This window comes from Heterodontus francisci, chromosome 31 (genome assembly GCF_036365525.1).
Source record: "Heterodontus francisci isolate sHetFra1 chromosome 31, sHetFra1.hap1, whole genome shotgun sequence".
NCBI classification, from domain to species: Eukaryota; Metazoa; Chordata; class Chondrichthyes; order Heterodontiformes; family Heterodontidae; genus Heterodontus; species Heterodontus francisci.
In genome coordinates, this window is record NC_090401.1 from 54,084,709 (window position 1) to 54,105,143 (window position 20,435).

At 42.0% G+C, this 20,435-nt stretch overlaps 1 protein-coding gene across 6 annotated transcripts in view; it reads left to right on the top strand.

Moving 5' to 3' along the window:
* The window catches only part of si:ch211-15d5.11 (nuclear receptor coactivator 7), a 134,775-nt gene extending 114,476 nt beyond the window's left edge, over positions 1 to 20,299 (top strand). For 4 of the 6 annotated variants that reach the window (XM_068011638.1, XM_068011637.1, XM_068011636.1 and 1 more), the window contains exons 11-15: positions 6,327 to 6,449; positions 10,667 to 10,819; positions 10,911 to 11,006; positions 14,396 to 14,469; positions 19,392 to 20,299. In XM_068011638.1, the coding sequence (XP_067867739.1) occupies positions 6,327 to 6,449; positions 10,667 to 10,819; positions 10,911 to 11,006; positions 14,396 to 14,469; positions 19,392 to 19,527 (582 nt within the window). In that variant the 3' untranslated portion in view covers positions 19,528 to 20,299. Of the gene's footprint in view, positions 1 to 6,326; positions 6,450 to 10,575; positions 10,820 to 10,910; positions 11,007 to 14,395; positions 14,470 to 19,391 lie in introns of those variants that run through there. The other 2 variants (XM_068011640.1, XM_068011641.1) reach the window with 2 other exon arrangements.
* Positions 20,300 to 20,435: the final 136 nt, after the last annotated feature.

Here is a 20,435-nt window from a genome sequence, read left to right on the forward strand (position 1 = left end):
GATAGCAAAACAGGCGCTTGTCTGTTATACTCCCCATCCGATATTCCTTACCTTCTCCACCCATTGAATAAAAAAAGGAAACTGTTAGGGAAGGACTTAAATGTGAAGAGAATTTTAAAGTCAAGGTTTTGGTGGACTGGGAGCCAATATAGATTTAATGAGCACAAGGGTTGAGTTACTGAAATTAGGTGGAGGGGTTACATTACTGGCTTCAATAATTGTAGTGGAGGGTAGATAAATCAGACAGGGTTCCTGTTGCTGCTTATTATTGGATGGATTTTGCATGTATTCATTAAGTGATGACCAGTTTGGATGTGGCTGTCAGCCATTTGAGGATGAACAGCTGATAGCACTTGGTCTCGTGTGCACTTATGTGAAGAATACTCACTTTGGTGAGGTATGGAGGACTGATGCCTCCTCTTTCAGTGCCGCCCCCCCCCCCCCCCCCCCCCCCCCAGCATTGTAACCCAACTACTCAAGTCACTTAGGTGATGCGTGGGGAAACAACTGATGCACAAATTTTGTTGAACTGAAATTATTTTAGTTTCCCCCTTCCCATGTCCAAAACCACACCTGCTGTTTCTCTTCATGACAGACAGTGGTGACTAGAATAAAAGCACTGAGGCAATACTTTCTACAGTATGTAATTATTCATGCAATTGGTTTACTGCTCTGTATCGTTGCTATAGATGACTGGTCAGTGCTGTTTTTTAAAGCCATTCCAGATATTTGGAACACTATATGTAGAGCTTGTTTTCTCTCTATACTGATCTGGTTAATGCAACTGAATTCTCTTGCGTAGAGCAATACATCATTAACACTAGATAAGAGTACTTGTCATAGCTCCACAATTCCACTTGCACTTTTCCAAATATTGGTTACTTAGAATAAAGGTAAATCAATGATTTGTAAGTGGATTGCTTAAGTGGCACTAAGAATATTTGTCCTAAAGATAAAGCAAGCGTATCTTCTATATAAGCAGTATCTTGTTGAACTTCATGTTTTAACTGTAACATCTCTGGTTCTTTTGATACTGCTGGGTAAATACATTTCCACTAGTTATTGGGCAAATATTTAAAAAGACAAGTTAATATTTGGTTATCTGTCATTCACCTGTAGAGGGCTAAAAGGGGTCATGAAATATCTTTAGCAAACAGGGTTAAGGAAAATCCCAAAGCCTTTTATTCATATATAAGGAGAAAGAGGGTATCTAGAGAAAGGATTGGCCCACTAAAGGACAAAGGAGGAATGTTATGCTTGGACTCAGAGAAAATGGGTGAGATTCTAAACGAGTACTTTGCATCGGTATTCACCGAGGAGAGGGACATGACGGATGTTGAGGTTAGGAACAGATGTTTGATTACTCTAGGTCAAGTCGGCAGAAGGAGGGAGGAAGTGTTGGGTATTCTAAAGGGCATTAAGGTGGACAAGTCCCCAGGTCCGGATGGGATCTATCCCAGGTTACTGAGGGAAGCGAGAGAGGAAATAGCTGGGGCCTTAACAGATATCTTTGCAGCATCCTTAAACACGGGTGAGGTCCCGGAGGACTGGAGAATTGCTAATGTTGTCCCCTTGTTTAAGAAGGGTAGCAGGGATAATCCAGGTAATTATAGACTGGTGAGCCTGACGTCAGTGGTAGGGAAGCTGCTGGAGAAGATACTGAGGGATAGGATCTATTCCCATCTGGAAGAAAATGGGCTCATCAGTGATGGGCAACATGGTTTTGTGCAGGGAAGGTCATGTCTTACCAACTTAATAGAATTCTTTGAGGAAGTGACAAAGTTGATTGATGAGGGAAGGGCTGTCGATGTCATATACATGGACTTCAGTAAGGCGTTTGATAAGGTTCCCCATGGCAGGCTGATGGAGAAAGTGAAGGCGCTTGGGGTCCAAGGTGTACTAGCTAGATGGATAAAGAACTGGCTGGGCAACAGGAGACAGAGAGTAGCAGTAGAAGGGAGTTTCTCAAAATGGAGACGTGTGACCAGTGGTGTTCCACAGGGATCCGTGCTGGGACCACTGTTGTTTGTGATATACATTAATGATTTGGAGGAAAGTATAGGTGGACTGATTAGCAAGTTTGCAGACGACACTAAGATTGGTGGAGTAGCAGATAGTGAAGGGGACTGTCAGAGAATACAGCAGAATATAGATAGATTGGAGAGTTGGGCAGAGAAATGGCAGATGGAGTTCAATCAGGGCAAATGCGAGGTGATGCATTTTGGAAGATCCAATTCAAGAGTGAACTATACAGTAAATGGAAAAGTCCTGGGGAAAATTGATGTCCAGAGAGATTTGGGTGTTCAGGTCCACTGTTCCCTGAAGGTGGCAACGCAGGTAAATAGAGTGGTCAAGAAGGCATACGGCATGCTTTCCTTCATCGGACGGGGCATTGAGTACAAGAGTTGGCAGGTCATGTTACAGTTGTATAGGACTTTGGTTCGGCCACATTTGGAATACTGCGTACAGTTCTGGTCGCCACATTATCAAAAGGATGTGGATGCTTTTGAGAGGGTGCAGAGGAGGTTCACCAGGATGTTGCCTGGTATGGAGGGCGCTAGCTATGAAGAGAGGTTGAGTAGATTAGGATTATTTTCATTAGAAAGACGGAGGTTGAGGGGGGACGTGATTGAGGTGTACAAAATCATGAGAGGTATAGACAGGGTGGATAGCAAGAAGCTTTTTCCCAGAGTGGGGGTTTCAATTACTAGAGGACACGAGTTCAAAATGAAAGGGGAAAAGTTTAGGGGGGATATGCGTGGAAAGTTCTTTACGCAGAGGGTGGTGGGCACCTGGAACGCATTGCCAGTGGAGGTGGTAGATGCGGGCACGATGGAGTCTTTTAAGATGTATCTAGACAGATACATGAATGGGCAGGAAGAAAAGAGATACAGAAGCTTAGAAAATAGGCGACATGTTTAGAGAGAGGATCTGGATCGGCGCAGGCTTGGAGGGCCGAAGGGCCTGTTCCTGTGCTGTAAGTATCTTTGTTCTTTTGTTCTTTGTTGAGGGCTACACTTATGAGAAAATGATTGAAAACCCAAGATGAAAACAAAATGGCCTATATTTCAATGCATGCAGATTTAATTTTGAATTCTGAGGAACATGGAAGCCTGACATCTTGTTAAATCTACTTTACTGTAGATTGACATCTGGGATCCCAGCTGGGATGAAGGGTTGGTTTAGTAATGTAAACAAATTTCCATAGAAAAAAAAATTAGAGACTAGCTCACGTGTAAAATAGAGAATGTGCAGTGATAGTGCAAGTAGTATGGAGTTGTCTATTCTCGGGTTTGACTCCAATGATATTGACTGATAGCCCTCAGGTATCTCTCTGAAGTGGCCAGTCTTCACTTGCCAGCCTCAACAGTGCAACAGTACACTGTTCAACCATGTGGTTTTTGCAGTTGAGCCTAATCCTTTCGTCCATCCAATATACACCCAAGTGACTTTCCACTAGAGGCAATTGGATAGTGATCAGGAGCAGAAAGCTGGGTGACTTTTTTTTTTTCCCTCGCGTGAACTCCCAAATTCAGGCTGCTGATGCCAGTTGGCGGTCTGTTAACTCCGCAAGGACCACATCCCAAACTTGGGATCTGCTTTCTCTAAATGGTTCAGTAACTTCCCTCCGGAAAAATATCATTCACTGAGCCATTCAGGCAACTCATTTGGTATGTGTTTATATGAGAGTGAGGATGCAGGATAGTTTCTACTGTGCAGATGCACACTCCACAAAGGAAAAGTACGTGTGATCATCCTGCATTTTATTTGCATCTAAAATATTTAGTGGGGAATATGGAAGCTGTTGCCTTTTAAATGGTACTTTTTCCCTACACATTTTCATCATGAAGCCAGAGTTGGCCCGTTCCATAAGCTGCCATCAGAATGAGCTCTTAATGAAAAGTTTAAAAATTGCTCCCCTCTATGCAGAATCGATATACCTGTTAACTATAAAGGTACAGTCCCTTTTTTGGTAGAACTGAGTAAGTGCTTACATTCCTTTTCAGAAGTTTAAAATAGGAAATTGATGTCGGCCACTTTTAAATATGCTAAACATGGTAGCACTGCTTTTGAGGTACTACCAAACAAGAGATTTATATAAAAGTAGACGAATGGTAAGACTTGTAGCGGCAAGAAGCCTAATAGCAAAATATAAAATCATTTGCAAAGCAAATGGAGAACATGGACCTTTTTGAGCAGGTCAGTACATGAAGAATGTTGGCTAATTATTTTTTTTTTATTTAGAGATACAGCACTGAAACAGGCCCTTCGGCCCATCGAGTCAGTGCCGAGCATCAACTGCCCATTTATACTAATCCTACACTAACCCCATGTTCCTACCACATCCACACCTATCCCTATATTCCCCTACCACCTACCTATACTAGAGGCAATTTATAATGGCCAATTTACCTATCAACCTGCAAGTCTTTTGGCTGTGGGAGGAAACCAGAGCACCTGACGAAAACCCACGCAGACACAGGGAGAACTTGCAAACTCCACACAGGCAGTACCCAGAATTGAACCCGGGTCGCTGGAGCTGTGAGGCTGCGGTGCTAACCACTGTGCCGTCCATTGGATAACTACTTTTTTAAATGACCATTATCACTGAAAATTCTTACCATCTTGTGCCATTTTTTTCAATTTATCAGCACAATGTTAATCCCTCCTTGTGTTCCCTTCTGTTTCCCCTTTTAAAATCTTGATTTTTGTCTCTTTTTGCTTTATTGAGATTTGTATATAGCTTCTGCACAAGGCTCGTCTCCGATAATAATTGTGCACTAAACCCACCCCATCCCCAAAGTTCACAACTGACTTGTTTAATCAATGATTGCATTACTGGTGCAAGCTGATTTTCACTGTCCTCTCCAGAAGATGCTACCTCTTTGTGGTACAAGTGGCAGATGCCCTCGTCAGTCACTCTCCGGACAAATCTCTGCATTGTTCTAAAAGTTCTGGCCGATTGTAAAGTTCTACCCTTATTTGGGAATCCAGCAGTTGCTTGGGAATCTCATTCTGTTTGGATTTAATGTTCTTGGTTTTCTTTTTTTTTTAAAAAAAAAGTCATATGTTCCTTTTTTTCCAGATCCAACAATGGACTTATTACACTGGATTATTCTCTGCATTTGAAAATAAATTCATAATATATAATCACCTTCATAGTTGACAACACAGTGCATCCATGATTTGATAATGTGAATAATATTTAAGGTTTCGGCACTCATCCAATCCTGGCCTATTGTGCATCAATGATTTTTATTGCTCTACTTTAGCCAGCTAGACCATAAGCTCTGGAACTTCCTCTCTAAGCTGCTCTGCCTCTCCGTCTCTCTCTACCCCTCTCTGTCCTCCTTTTTTAAGATGCTTTGTAAAACCTGCTTCTTTGACCAAGCTTTTGGTCATCTGGCCTAATAGCCCCTTATGTAGCTTGTCATATTTTAACGCTCCTGTGAAGCACCTTGATACATTTTCCTATGTTAAAGGTACTATATAAATACAAGTTCTTGAAGGTAAATTCCAGCTGCTAGTAGTTGCATTACATTGATATTCCCTGCAATAAAGAAAAATGAGGCTTGGTGCAAGAGAACTTTTGGGTTGTTTTCCTCTCTCTGTAGAAAGTCACTGTGTTTCCGTGTAGGTTGCAAATGCAGAGTTAATCTGTCTTTACCTATTTGGAAGATACTTTTCCTTACCACCAGTTTTCTTTCATCTAAGGGAAATGATTTGTGCCGAAACACAGCAGCAACCATCCATTGCCTTACCCAAGATGTTAATTTATGCATCAGCCTGGATAGTGGTAGTAAATGAACAAGAACTTGAATACTTGCCATGCCCCCCGAATCAAACAACTCAGCAGCCTAGGAATCAAACCTGGGCCTATGCTGGTCCATATGGCTTAGTGCCCACTATATAGTTCATTTGCCAGTGAATCATCGGAACAGCACCATAAGATGCATTCAGAAGATCTGTATGATTAACATTTCAAATTGTAAAAGTGAGTTCAGAATTCACAAGTATTACAGATTGGATTGTGCCAAGAGTGGGGTGTCATGGTGTATAAGTCTTCAGAATTTATTCAAGATGCATCTAAATAATGTGTTTTTTCACTCACTATTCCCTACTCCTTCCATTCCAGTGTTGGCCTATGATATAGGCTTAGAATGTTTACACTATGAACCTTTTTAATTCGAAGGGGAGATTTGTAATTAACGTAAAAATTTCCATATCAGATTTGGACTGATGTGTTTTGTGCCAATGAGGAGGTTAACAGTTTAATTCCATGTTCTTGAACTAACTAGCTACTCACCTGTAATTGTCCTTTCCAGATTATAACCGTGGAGGATGACCCATTGAAACACTGCAAAGATACCTTTGACTCAGAATTTGGGAATATGGCACCTGTTCTTCATGGGAAAAGCAACTTAATGGAACCTTTTCACAGTGAGAAGGTGAGGAGATTACCCCTCTCCTTGTTCTCCTGCAGGTCCTTGCCTACCTTTCCCAGACTGCAATGTTCATACTATTTTACTGTAGAAGGAAGCAATAATGAACATGGTTTCTGAGAAAATTCATAGAGCGAACCAAACTGGATGGCTTTGGTTATTCCATAAATTACATCAAATTTACATCACAAACGGGCCATTCAGACCAAGAGGTCTATGCCGGTGTTAGTGCTCCACATGAGCTTCCTGCCCTACCTTGCTTTATTTTCCCCTATCCTTCTAATTCCTTTCCTCCTCATATACTTACCTTGCTTCTCCTTAAATGCATTTATGCTGTTTGCCTCAACCACTCCATGTGGTAGCAAGTTCCCCACACACCACTGAGTTTGAGAAACATTTTCTCCTGAATTCCTTATTGAATTTATTGGTGGCTATCTTTTATTTTTATGGCCCTCTGAGCAGTAAATAAAGGAGCCAGAAGTTCCTACTGGCATGTCTGTCAAGGAAACTCTCTCATATCAACCCAAGGATGGAACGCTGAATGTCGCCATGCTAGTGTGGGAGGGGAAGCAATTACAAAAGATGTGATTGATAGATAGGAATCAGACTGTGATAGGATGGTATCACAGAGATTGCCTTTCCTTTGTGGGCTATGAAGAGACAAGTTGTAGTTGCGTAAGATATTGGCATTTGTCTTGTGGGTCTCGAACAGGGTTTTCAATAGCAGCAGTGAAGACCAAGGGAAAAGGTGAGCTTTTTGAAGAGTAAAGTGACCACAGTTTAAAAAATAGTGTGAGCAATGCTTGAGGCATAGTTAATGCCTGCAAGCATTGGGCTGAAGAGGTAGTTGTGGAACTGGGTTGGCAGAGTTGAGGTGGAGAAGAGAGGCAATATTTCTTGATCTGACAGTGGATAATTGGGGCACTGTGGACCCAAAACTGCAGCCCTCCAATTACAAGTTACAAAGCTGGGTGTTGTACCAGGTGAACCAGAGGATGGAGCACACAAGGATGTGACCGAAACAAATACTGAAAATGTTGGCAGGAGTTGCTATTGCTGACACACGGTGGTGTCTAAAGGATAGGTTGAGAATGGCTGGACATAATTACAGCTTTTTTGCCTACAGTTTTTTCTCTTTTTATGCTTGAAAGTGGACCCCAAGCAGGTGTTTAGCAGATAGATCTGAGGCAGCAATGTCAGTGGATGATTTGGCTGTTTTCCTCTTTCTCTCCCTCTTATCCTCGTAATGAATTTAGAATCCTCATTTATCAAGCACAAGACAGCCTTGCCACATCTGACCTTTGATCTACTTCTGTACATCACCACCTCACCCCTTCCTTTTGTTCCCCCTCCCAACTCTGCAATTTAGTGGCAGAGCTTTATTTTCCTCAGCCCTACTCTTCTGAACTCCTTTCCTTAAACCCCTCTTTCTACTTCTCACCATTCTTTTTATTAAAAAAAAAATCTCTCTAACTAAGCCTTTGCCTTCAAATAAAGGCCTACTCCGGTCACGAAAAAAACCTGACCCAAACTCAACAGAACCACATCGGATGCGGCCCGAGTCCCTCCATTTTTTCCCGAGCCCGACCCGACCACCGATATGTTCACTTTACCTATCTTGTGTCTGCCAATCTGCAGCATGAGCGTGATGACGTCAGAGACGCTCACTGTGCAGATTGAGTTTTCCTCTTTGACGTCCCGGACTCCCAGCTCAAGTAGGTTTTTTACTTTTTAACACATCTTTCTCTGTGTCTGACCCGAACCCAGAAGAGCTACCTGAACCCAAAGTCGGGTTCTGGTCGGTTACCAGGCCTTTACCTTCAACTATGTAACCATTATGATGCATCTTGGAATAATTTTCCACTGTAAAATCTCAATGCTCATGGAATAGGAGGGTCAGTGTCCAATTGGATAAAAAAAAATTGGCTTAAGGACAAAACAGTGAGCCGTGGTAAATGGTTGTTTTTCAAACTGGAGGGTGATAGACAGTGGTGTTCCCCAAGGGTCAGTGCTGGGACCGCAGCTTTTTTTTTTGCTATATATAATTGTCTTGGATCTTGGAATACAGAGTAGAATTTCAAAATTTGCCAATGTTTGCCACACCTCCAAGTTTGCTGTCAGTGAGGATGATACAAACTGCCTGCAACAGGACAGTGATAGGCTAGCAGAATGGGCAGACAAGCAGCAAATGGAAATTTAATACAGACGAGTGTGAGGTGATGCATTTTGACAGAAGGGTTCGGGTGAGGCAATATAGAATTAATGGTGCAGCTCTAAAGAGTGTGAGGGACCTGGAGGTGCACGTGCATCGATCTTTGATGCCAAGACATATTGAGAGAGCGGGTAGCAAAGCATGTCGGATCTTGGGCTTCATAAATATAGGCGTTTATTACAGAAGCAGGGAAGTTATGCTGAACCTTTAAAGCTCTTGTTAGGCCCCAACCAGAGTATTGAGAGGTTCTGGTCACCACACTATAGAAAAGATGTGAGGATTCTTGAGGGTGTAGAGGAGATTTAGCAGAATGGTTCCAGGCATGTGGAATGAGGTTAGGTTGGAAAAGCTAGGTTTGTTCTCCCTGAAGCAAAGGAGATTGGGGGAGATTTTGATAGAGCTGTACAAGATTATTACTGTCTTAGATAAGTTAGACAAGGGAAAACTGTTCCCATTAACTGGTACAAGGACTAGAGGACACAGATTAATTGGGCAAGAGATGCAGGGGGAACATGAGAGTAAACTTTTTATGCAGCGTGGTAATGACCAGGAACTCGCTGCCCACGAGGAAGCGGAGACAATGCTTTCAGAAGGAAATTGAATGGCCACTTGAAGGAAATAAACTTGCAGGGCTACGGGGATCGAGTGGGGTGGGGGGGACTGACTGGATTGCTCTGTGGCGAGCCAGCATGAACTCAATGGGCGAACAGTCTCCAGTGCTGTAAATTACTCTATGTAAATGATGCATTCTGAGGAGAGCCAGTTGGGAACAAGAGGTGATGCTGGATGACCCTGTTTTTCCCCTCTCCACCTCCACCCCCAGACAAAGGCAGATAGTAAAAAGATGGAGAAGTGGAAAATTGGGCAGAAAATGTAGACAGTCACACAATGTGCAAGTTATTGGCGATTGTGACTGAAGTGGTGAGGCCTGTGGATGGGTTCATGGAAGTTTTAAGTGCAAGTTAAAACTGGACAAAAAATTGTGGGATGGCAGGCAAAGGAACTTTAGGTGCAAGTTTAAATAGTTGTGGATGAGGAGTAATTCATTATTAAAAGCTAAATGAGGAGACGAGGCAGATTTTAGTGAGGAAGTCGGTCTTAAGACAGTCAATGGGGCAATTAAAGGAAGGGCACCATCAATATTATCTGTTGCCTACATTCTAAGGTGTACTTTCCCCAAGAAGAGATGGGGAGTTTAATTTTAATCCATGAGGCCAGCCAAAGACTGACTGGAGTAAGTTTATTTTTAAATTGGGTTTAGCAGGGTCAAACCCTTTTATTTTAAGTAAAGATCTTCCTGGCAGCCAGTCTGAACAAATCTGACATACTCTTGGGTTGTCACTGTATGCTGAAGACCCATGTGTCAGCAGCTGGTAGCACTAGCTCTCTACTGAACCCAAAATAAAAGCTGCAGCAAGCAGCCCTGTGAATCAAAACGTTGCCATCTTGATATAGCTGCTAACGAGTTGCTTACTGATACAATTTACAAAAATACAGCAGGTTTATTGGAAATCTCTCCTGAGCAACATTCTGTCTAGCCGATTGCTGTTGGCAAACCAGCTCTAGTGAAATCTCTGGTCTTGATTGCTGAAACCAAGTCTTGGAAGGAGGACAGACTTAAGTCACTGACTGACAGATCTTATGTCCTGGTGCTGCTGGCTCTTGATACTTGGGTCTTTCATAGCTTGAGACAACACCAAAGATTAAACTTGCTGGATTCTCTAAGGCTGATGGGCAGGAAACCCCTAGTCTTTAATGTTGGTTCCCATGGAACTATCCCCAGCAGTAACGGGTAATGTTGGCAGTAAAATTGGCAGCTCTATCTCAATAGAAAAATCTACAAATTTGCTCTTTATGCTGATGGACATTAACATATGCATAATTAGCTTTTTGACAACTGTTTGCTTTCATTTATTATAGAAAGTAATTCCTCAACTAAAATTTCTACACTAACTTTCTGCTCGGATGGACTACGCATTTATCTAGATTGCTGTCTTCCATTGCTCTGTAGATTTCAAAATATCTACCACCTAGAACAGTAGGACATCCGTGGCTACTGGCATACAGCACATCCTCGCATGGCTTTAGTCTGAAAACTCTCTACCGCAAAGTAGCTAACACTGATTCACCAGTACTGCTGGTTTTAAAGGACACACATGGTCAGGTAAGGGAGGAGTCATTGATACTGGAACATCTTCTGTCACACCTCCCTAAGGCTTAACAGCAACGACTTAACCACCTTGTGTCAATTACAGGTGTTTGGTGCTTTAACTTCTCATCCGCCGAGGCCAAGTGACCGTTTCTATGGGACAGGAGAAACCTTTCTATACACTTTTAGTCTTGATTTTAAGGTATGTTTGGAACAACATCGTAACCAAATCCTCATGAACAAGTTGTGTACCATAATGAAAACATAGATTTTCTTTTTTTTTTCTCTTTCCCTTGAACACTTTGACTCCTTGATTGTTATAGTTCAAAGGGCACTAGCAGCCCTTTGGTACTATGCTCAAATGGTGCATTTTTCATGTGTTTAGTTGACCGGCTCTTTAATCGTAGGATGCATCACAACTGAACCCACTGTATTGCTTCCAGCTATTAGGTGGGAACTGAGACATCACACTGTTCTCAGATTACAGCTGTGAGTGGGTTTCAGTGGAGGTTTAGTAGCTTGAGTGCAAGTGGAGCTTGTGTTCAAGTTATGCTGCTCTGAGCATAAATACAGCATGAAAAATCTCAATAGAATGAATGTGTAATGTTTATAACCAGATGATAGAAATGTTATAAATGGGATTTCTGATCAAATGGCATATGTTTGAAATCTGTGAAACTGTCTTCATTAAAAATAGTACAGAATGGTTTTATGTTTTTTTTCATTTGGAGTGAAATTTCAATTCCTAAAACCTAGGAAGGAGGTGCTATGCTTATCTTGGGTTTCCACTAAGTTATATATGGAAATTGTACTATTACCAGCTTTACAATAACTTTCACTTGCATAGTGTCTGTCTTTGATGTAGTAAAATGTCCCAAGGCACTACACATGAGTGAAATCGGACCAAACGTTGGCACCAATCTAGAGAAGCAGACATTGGGACAGGTGACCCAAAAGCTAGGTTGAAGAAGCTTGTGGGGGGAATTCCAGAACATGCGGCCTAGATAGCTGAAACCATGGCTTCTAATGGTGGCGAGATGCACAAGAGACCATAATGAGAGGAAAACCGAGCTCTTGGAGGGGCTGAAGTAGGTAGGTGAGCTAGGGAGGGATGAGGCCATGAAGGTATTTGAACACCAGGATGTGTATTCAAATTCGAAACACTGGACCAGGAGCCAGAGTAGGACAGCGAACGCAGGAGTGATGGGCAAATGGTACTTTTTGTGAGTTAGAATATAGGCAGAGGAGTTTTGGGATGAGCTGGAGTTTATGCACTGTCAAAAAGTCCTGTTTTATTATTTAAGGTAAACTGGGGAATGACACTTGGCCCCTGTGATCTCTGCACCACTCTGCTCTTATTTCATCTGGTGTTACCATTCCTATTTTGAAAATCAGAGGTCTGCTACTTCCATCATAGAGCAAAGAAGTCTGGTTCCATGTTTTTCTTTCGTCCTTGAACAAAGACCCAATAAAATCTTGGGGAAATCGTGTTTCTCCACTGCTGTCAGAGCAGGGAAGGTCAGGTCATTGTCTGAGTGTAGCTGACTGGATTGGGGAGCAACAGCTTTGTCAGTTCAATCTTCTAACCTAAGACTCCAAGACATGTCTGAGTAAGTGAGCTGTTTGGACTCCATTTGATGGCCTCTTTGGTCACTTTTCCAATGCCTTGCATCATTTTTGTCGGTGACTATTCCAAATAAATTGATCAAAACAAACTTAAAGTGCCACAATTCAGACAACCGTTTGGTTTCAAACAACATGTACTGACGGGAGCTGCAAGAAAAGCTACAAAAATAGAATTCTTAAATAGCAAATGGAGAATGTACAGAAGGTCTGTAAAGAGAAAAGACAAACATTTCTGACAAAAGGTCTACATGCAAAAAATATTGTTTCTTCTCCTCTTGCAATAGTGACCAACCTATGTATTTTCAGCCCATTGTTTATTTCAGATTGTGGCCTTTTGTTCTTTTGATAACATTTATACCTTCTAATTAACTCAACTAGTGAAAATATTTTCCCTATTTACTTTGTCAAAAGGCTTCATAATTTGAACACCTCAAATCTTCTCTTCCAATGACAGTCTCTGTTCCTAAAGTCTAGCCTCTTAACTAAAGCCTTTCATCCCTAGTGGCATAATGAATCTCTCTTCAACCTCTCCACAGCCTTGATATCCTTCCTAAAGTAAAGTAACAAAACGCTAAACACTATTCGACCTACCCAATGATTGTAATAGGTTTAGCACTACCGCTTAGCATTGTGAGTAATGTTATGACCAGGTGAGAAAGGGGTCTAGGGGTTCCCTGTCAGCCTTTGCCTGGTTTAACCGTAACAGGGTTTAATTTTTAAAACACCGTGTTTCTAGCTACCCCTGAGTGAACAAGGATTCATTGCTCTCCAATTGGAGAGCAATCAACCAGACAGGTTTTCTTAAACTTCCACCTTTTCTTGTTTAAATTTATTAACTTTTAAACTCTAATACAGTTACCGACTATGCGACATGACCACGCTAGCATGCATACGCTATAAACGCACACGCTGATGCAGACCGAAAATTAGAAAGAATAAAGGAGAAATGTTTGAGGCAACAGTTGGGATTTATTTATGGTCCTTTTGAGTTCGATGTAGAGTCTTTAGTTACAAGGCTAGACTTTAGGAACAGAGACTGTCATTGGAAGAGAAGATTTGAGGTGTTCAAATTATGAAGCCCAGTGCACTCTTTAAAACTTGTTTCGATGTGGGAGTCTTTTCTGTCTTGAGATTTAAGTGACTTCAGTGGATCTGGAGATGAGTGGGAGAGGGTCTCCTCTTCCAAGTTCAGTTGCAATCTGACCCAAACTGTGTTGTGAGCAGTTCAAACAAATACCTGGGCCAGCAGGTTAGTCATGTGACTAGCTGTTTTAACAAACTCCTGTGTTTGTGGATTCTCCATCTTAGCAGACACCCTGGAATGCTGGCTTTCTTACACATTCAATGTCTGAACAAAATCCATTTGGTTTAATTGGGGGAGCCGTTCTATTGTCTCCACGTACTGTCTCTTAGTATGCAAAAGTTTTCCAGCCACTGCTGATTTCTTTAAACAAGTCATTTCTTCCTTCTAGCAACAATTTCAAATTAATGTTCATGGGGCGGTGCAGTGGTTAGCACCGCAGCCTCACAGCTCCAGGGACCCGGGTTCAGTTCTGGGTACTGCCTGTGCGGAGTTTGCAAGTTCTCCCTGTGACCGCGTGGGTTTCCTCGGGTGCTCCGGTTTCCTCCCACAGCCAAAGACCTGTGGGTAGATAGATAAATTGGCCATTGTAAAAAAAAAAAAAAATTGCCCCAGCATAGGTGGGGGTGAGAGGGAAATGGGATTAGTATAAATGGGTGGTTGATGGTCGGCGTGGGCTGAAGGGCCTATTTCGGTGCTGTATCTCGCTGACTCTATGACGAAATTAATATGCCTCCACCATAGTAGGTGGGGTCTTCATGACAGGATCCTAGGTTTTCTAATTAGGATCCTATGTGTATTTAAGATTGTCTGCCTGATTCTGGTTTCCTTCCAAATAACAGGCTTATTTTTTGTTTGAAAAGGTTCTGATTTTTTTTTTACAGATCTTCCAATGGACTGGACAGAATTCTTTCTTCATAAAAGGAAGTTTAGACTCACTAGTAATAGGAGGAGGAAGGTATGTTTTTTCATAAAGGGATCTCTGCCATTTTTGTTGCTGCTGGGGAGTAACTTTGTGTAGGTTCAGAACTTGCCTGCATTTGGGGGGCGGGTGGAGGCAAAAAGAAGTTACAGGCTTGAAATATCTCCCATTCAATATGCCAGGCACTCCTGATATCTAGGTTCTAATGTAAGTTAACCTGTATCTGAACAGGATAAAAACTTGTTTTAAAAGGACATTTTTCACATGCCTAAAAACATCCATTGCTTGTTTAAAAATAAAATTGTTAACTTTTTTGTTATCAAATAAGTTAGTGCATTTAAAACCAATTCAAGATTTTTGAAAATTGCGTTTTAAGTACAGGATCCTTTTGTACTTGTATTTGATTTTAATTCCTCCACATTTAAATTGGGAAAATATTCTCCAAGCTATGAGCAGTTTTGCTCTGTTTTGCACTTGAGTATTGCATTAGCCTTTTCTCTTTCAATGATTTACATATGCACTGTAAAATAATGAAGGGAGCTTTTTAAACATTCATCATAACTATAGGTCCTACAGGGGCTTTGGTTATTCAGTTGCTATAAATAGTGTAATAATATCCGGTCCACACTGTGGCACAATTTTATCTTCTGCCATTTGAGAAAGAGTTTGTTTTTGGAAGCTGCAGACAGTGTTGTTAGAGTCATAGACTCTTATAGTCGGAGAGTTATACAGCACAGAAACAGGCCCTTTGGCCCATCGTGTCTGTGCTGCCCATCTAGCACCTAACTATCCGAATCCCATTTTCCAGCACTTGGCCTGTAGCCTTATATGCTATGGCATTTCAAGTGCTCATCTACATACTTAAATGTTGTGAGGGTTCCTGCCTCTACCACCTCCTTCAGGCAGTGCGTTCCAGATTGCAACCACCCTCTAAGTGAAAAGATTTTTTTCCTCCAATCCCCTCTAAACCGTCCTGCCCCTTTAAATCTATGCCCCCTGGTTATTGACCCCTCTGTTAAGGGAAAACGTTTCTTCCTATCTAACCTATCAATGCCCCTCCATAATTTTGTATACCTCAATCATATCTCCCCTCAGCCTTCTCTGCTCTAAGGAAAACAACCCTAGCCTATCCAGTCTCTGTTCATAGCTGAAATACTCCAGCCCAGGCAACATCCTCTCCAGTGCAATCACATCCTTCCTTTAGTGTGGTGCCCAGAACTGTACACACTACTCCAGCTGTGGCCTAACTAGCATTTTATACAGCTCCATCATTACCTCCCTGCTCTTATATTCTATGCCTCAGCTAATAAAAGCAAGTATCCCATTTGCCTTCCTAACAACCTTTATCTACCTGTGCTACTGCCTTCAATGATCTTTGGACAAGTCCTTCTCCATAGTGAACACTGATGAAAAGCAATCATTTAACACCTCACCTATGTACTCTGACTCCACACACACATTGCCACTTTGGTCCCTAATGGGCCCTACTCTTTCCCTGGTTATCCTCTTGCCCTTAATATACTTATAAAACACCTTTTCAGGATTTTCCTTTCTCTTGCCCTCCAATGTTTTTTCATGTCTCCTCTTCGCTTTCCTAATTTAAGTAACCCCCACACTTTCTAATACTCCTCTAGTGCCTCCGCTGTTTTCAGCTCTCTGAATCTGCCGTAAGCCTCTTTTTTTTTTTTTTTCCTGATCCATTCCTCTATATCCCTTGACATCTAGGGTTTCCTGGACTTGTTGATCCTACCCTTCACCTTAATGGGTACATGTTGGCTCTGAACTCTCATTTCCTCCTTAAATGACTTCCACTGGTCTGATGTAGACTTTCCTACAAGTATCTGCTCCCAGTGCACTTTGGCCAGATCCTGTTTTATCATATATTAAAATCGTCCTTTCGTTTTCTCCCCCACCCCCACCACCAATTCAGTACCTTTTTTTATTTCCGGTCCATCTTTGTCCTTTCCCATAACTACCTTAAATTTTAGTTATGGTCACTATCCCTGAAATGCTCCTCCACTAACATTTCTACCACTTGTCTAGCTTAATTCCCTAGGATTAGGTCCAGTACTGCCCCTTCTCTTGTAGGACTTTCTACGTACTGGCTCAAAAAGCTCTCTTGTATGCATTTAATAATTCCGCCCCCTTTGCACTCAGACTATCCCAGTTGATATTGGGGAAGTTGAAATCTCCTATTGTTACCGTATTATTTTTACACCTATGAGATTTGCCTACATTTCTGCTCCTCTATCTCTCCCTGGCTGTTTTGCCTACATTTCTGCTCCTCTATCTCTCCCTGGCTGTTTTGTATGGAGGTCTGTAGTACACTCCCAGCCAAGTGATTGCCCCCTTTTTGTTAAGTTCTACCCATATGGCCTCATTTGAGGAACCTTCTAAGATATCATCCCTCCTTACTGCAGTAATTGACTTCTTGATCAACAATGCAATGCCACCTCCTCTTTTACCCCCTCCCCTGTCATGCCTGAAGATTCTATACTCTGGAATATTGAGCTGCCAGTCCTGCCCCTCCCTCAACCATGTCCCTGTGATAGCAATAATAGCATATTCCTATGTGCTAATCAATGCCCTCAATTCATCTGCCTTACTCGTAAGACTCCTTGCATTAAAATAGATGCAATCCAGCCTTGCATTTTTCACTTGTGCCTTAACAGGTCTATATTTGCTCTGCTTTCCAGACTGACTCAGTTTCTCTTCTATATTGGACTGTGCATCACCCCCTACTGTACCTCCACTCTGTATCCCATCCCCCTGCCAAATTAGTTTAAACCCCCTCCCCCAGCACTAGCAAACCTCCCAGCAAGGATTTGATCCTGTTCTGGATTAGGTGCAACCTGTCCAATTTGTACAGTCCCCACCTTTGCCAGAAACAGATCCAGGAAACTAAAGCCCTCCCTCCTGCACCACCTCATCAGCCCGGCATTCATCTCCTCTATCCTCATTCCTATACTCGCTAGCATGTGGCATCGGGAGTAATCCAGAGATTACAACCTTTTGAGATCCTGCTTTTTAATCTGCTGCGTAGCTCCCTACAATCTTGTTGCAGGACCTCATTCCTCTTTCTACTTATGTCATTGGTACCAATGTGTACCACGACCTCTGACTGTTCACCCTCTCCCTTCAGAATGTCCTGCAGCTGCTCCAAGACATCCTTGACCCTAGCGCCAGGGAGGCAACATACCATCCTGGAGTCTTGTTTTGCGGCCACAGAAATGCCTGTCTGTTCCCCTTGCAACTGAATCTCCTATCAGTATGGCTCTCCCACTTTTTTTTTTCAGCCCCTCCTGTGCAGCAGAGCCATCCATGGTGCCACAAACTTGGCTGTTGCAGCTTTCCCCTGGGAGGTCATTTACCTTTTTTTTTTTTTTTTTTTCTTCCCCCCCCCCCCCCCCCCCCCCACCCCACAAACAGTATTCAAAGTGATGTATCTGTTTGAGAGGGGGATGGCCACAGGGGACTCCTGCACTATCTGCCTGCGCCTACTACTCCTCCCTGGTGGTCACCCATCCCTTTTCTGCCTCTGCATCTGAGGTGTGACCACCTCGCTAAACATGCTATCCACAACGTCCCCGGCATCGCTGATGCTCTACAGTGAGTCCATCCGCAGCTCCAGCTGCGCCATGTGGTCAGCCAGTAGCTGCATTTGGACACACTTCCTGCACACATGGTTGCCAGGGATACTGGAAGTGTCCCTGATTTCCCGCATAGCACAGGAGGAGCATGCCACAGGGCTGAGCTCTCCTGCCATGACTTTGCCTTGGATTAAGCTCCTTAGTTACTCCCTTTAATTTAGAGTACTAATTACACTAGGCACCTTATTCTACTCTAAACACTACCTACTACAATCTAAAATCCCTATCTTTCCTTTTACTTCAGCTAGTGAAAGTAGTAAAAAGGGTAGAAATATCCACCTGTTCCTACTTGCCAATCAGCAGCCTCCCCTTGCAATGCATCACTTTCTGAACTGTAACGTCAGTTGTGGAACTCTCTCGCTGTCCCTGTGTTCTTACATGTGTCAGACTGTTTGTGACTGTAGATGCTGCAATTATTCAATTCCAGACTGAAGAATATACAATCCTAAAACCGATTTTAATATGCTTGGGTTGGGTCAAAGGGGAAGCCAAGTCTAGATTGGGGGCGGGGTGGTGGAGGAGAGGAGGAATGTAGATTAAAGTCCTTTGGCCTAAATCAGTTTTTGCAAATAATATTTTAAATCCATACCAATTGTAAATTTTATTGTATTTTAATCACTGCTCAATTATGGCTTCGATAAAGAATAATGGTTAATGTTTCTACAAATCTGCAGCTTTTCCATTTGAACACAAGGGATAGTGTTGTCTTGGCAAATATCCCTATTTTTAAAATGAAAGTGTTTATTGCTGTCTCTCAATTCTGGATATTATGCCTTTCTACTTTATCACAGTCTGAGTAACCTCTTTGTGCTGTAATTTAAACGATCCTGTTCAGAACACTAGAATCAAGCACCTGGAAAGGAGTGGCCCAAGGCCCACGTTTCAGTTCATATCCCTGTTGTGGAATTTTCCCTCCCACACATTTTCTAACTGCAGGCTGAATTTAACCAGCAAAACCCAAGGGATGAAAGACCTCCTAAGTTCTCACTAAACACTTTGACTATGTAATGATGTAGAATACACATTCCTTTTACGATGAGAACTCTGCTCAGTTGTTCCATCACCTAATGCCTTTTTTTTTTGCCACTAATAATTTTCCAATCCCTGATCAATCTAATTATTTAGTGCTGGATTACAAACACATACTTTCAAGAAGTTGATACCATAAAGCAATGAGAGATTGCTTTCTAGCCAGATAATTTGTTTTAATGTATTTCTTAAACTTGGCTGATTGAGGAACCTTTTTTGTTAGATGAATGGTGGATGCCTCTGATAAAGTGTCTTAAAGGTTTTATGTCTCCTATTAAGTGGGCATTTTGGCTTATGGTTGGATGAAGATCTCAATCATGGAAGAAGCAACCCCTGTGAGACATTCAACAACATCGTTCTATCCAAAAATGAAGATTTCAAGGTGCAGGATCTTGAAGCATGGACGTTCCGATAACTGTACCATGTCCAGCTGTCTAATGTATGTTCTTCAATGCAAGAGAGTTCTGAGCTGATTCAGATAAAAGAATAGGACTCCTCAGCACCACTTTATACTGGGTGCAGCATCATCTCTGCAGTTGGGCATGATAATTCAGTGAGGAAGATTGCATGAGCAGTAACAAGTTAACTGCTAGTATGAGAGCAGGTGCAACTTTGTCAATGATAGCTCAGGGCTTCCTTAAATTGTATTTCTTTTCAGAGTCACTTGAAAGATGCTTATGCACTGCCAATGTAAATGAGGTTGTAGTCTTAGTGTTTATGAATTATTAGCCTGCTGCTAAAAATCACATCTAGCAAAATCTACTTGTGTAATTCTGATGTAATCCAAATATGGGGATGAGCAAGTTTACCTGCTCACTATTTGCTTCTGACTTGTCACTGCACCTATGTATCAGCTTTGTTGCATGTCAATCTGGCACTGAGTGAGTTTTTTGGTCTATCCCAACCTGCTGTATACAATGGGGTATGACTGCATGTTTATTACATGGCCTTAAAATCTTATGCTGCTAACTGGGAACTGGAATATGTGCTTTGAGGATTAAGTATTTATTGTGTGTGTGTGTGTGTGTGTGTAGTGAAGCTATTGGCTTAAATTCATAGTAAAAGCCTTATTGTAATTATAAAGAACAATGTCATCCCATTGTATTGCTATTGGTGACATCTAAAATATATCATTGTTTTTAATTTTATGAATCATGATACTCCTGATAAATCAGAAAAATAAACTTCTGGCATTCTTAAAGTACTGTGACCACGTGCATTTAATGAAGTTGTTCTGATCATAACTGCTGGGAGGAGGAAAGCAAGGTAAAGAAGCTTGGACATTCCACCATTCTATGTATATTGAGTTCATTGCCAATTTGC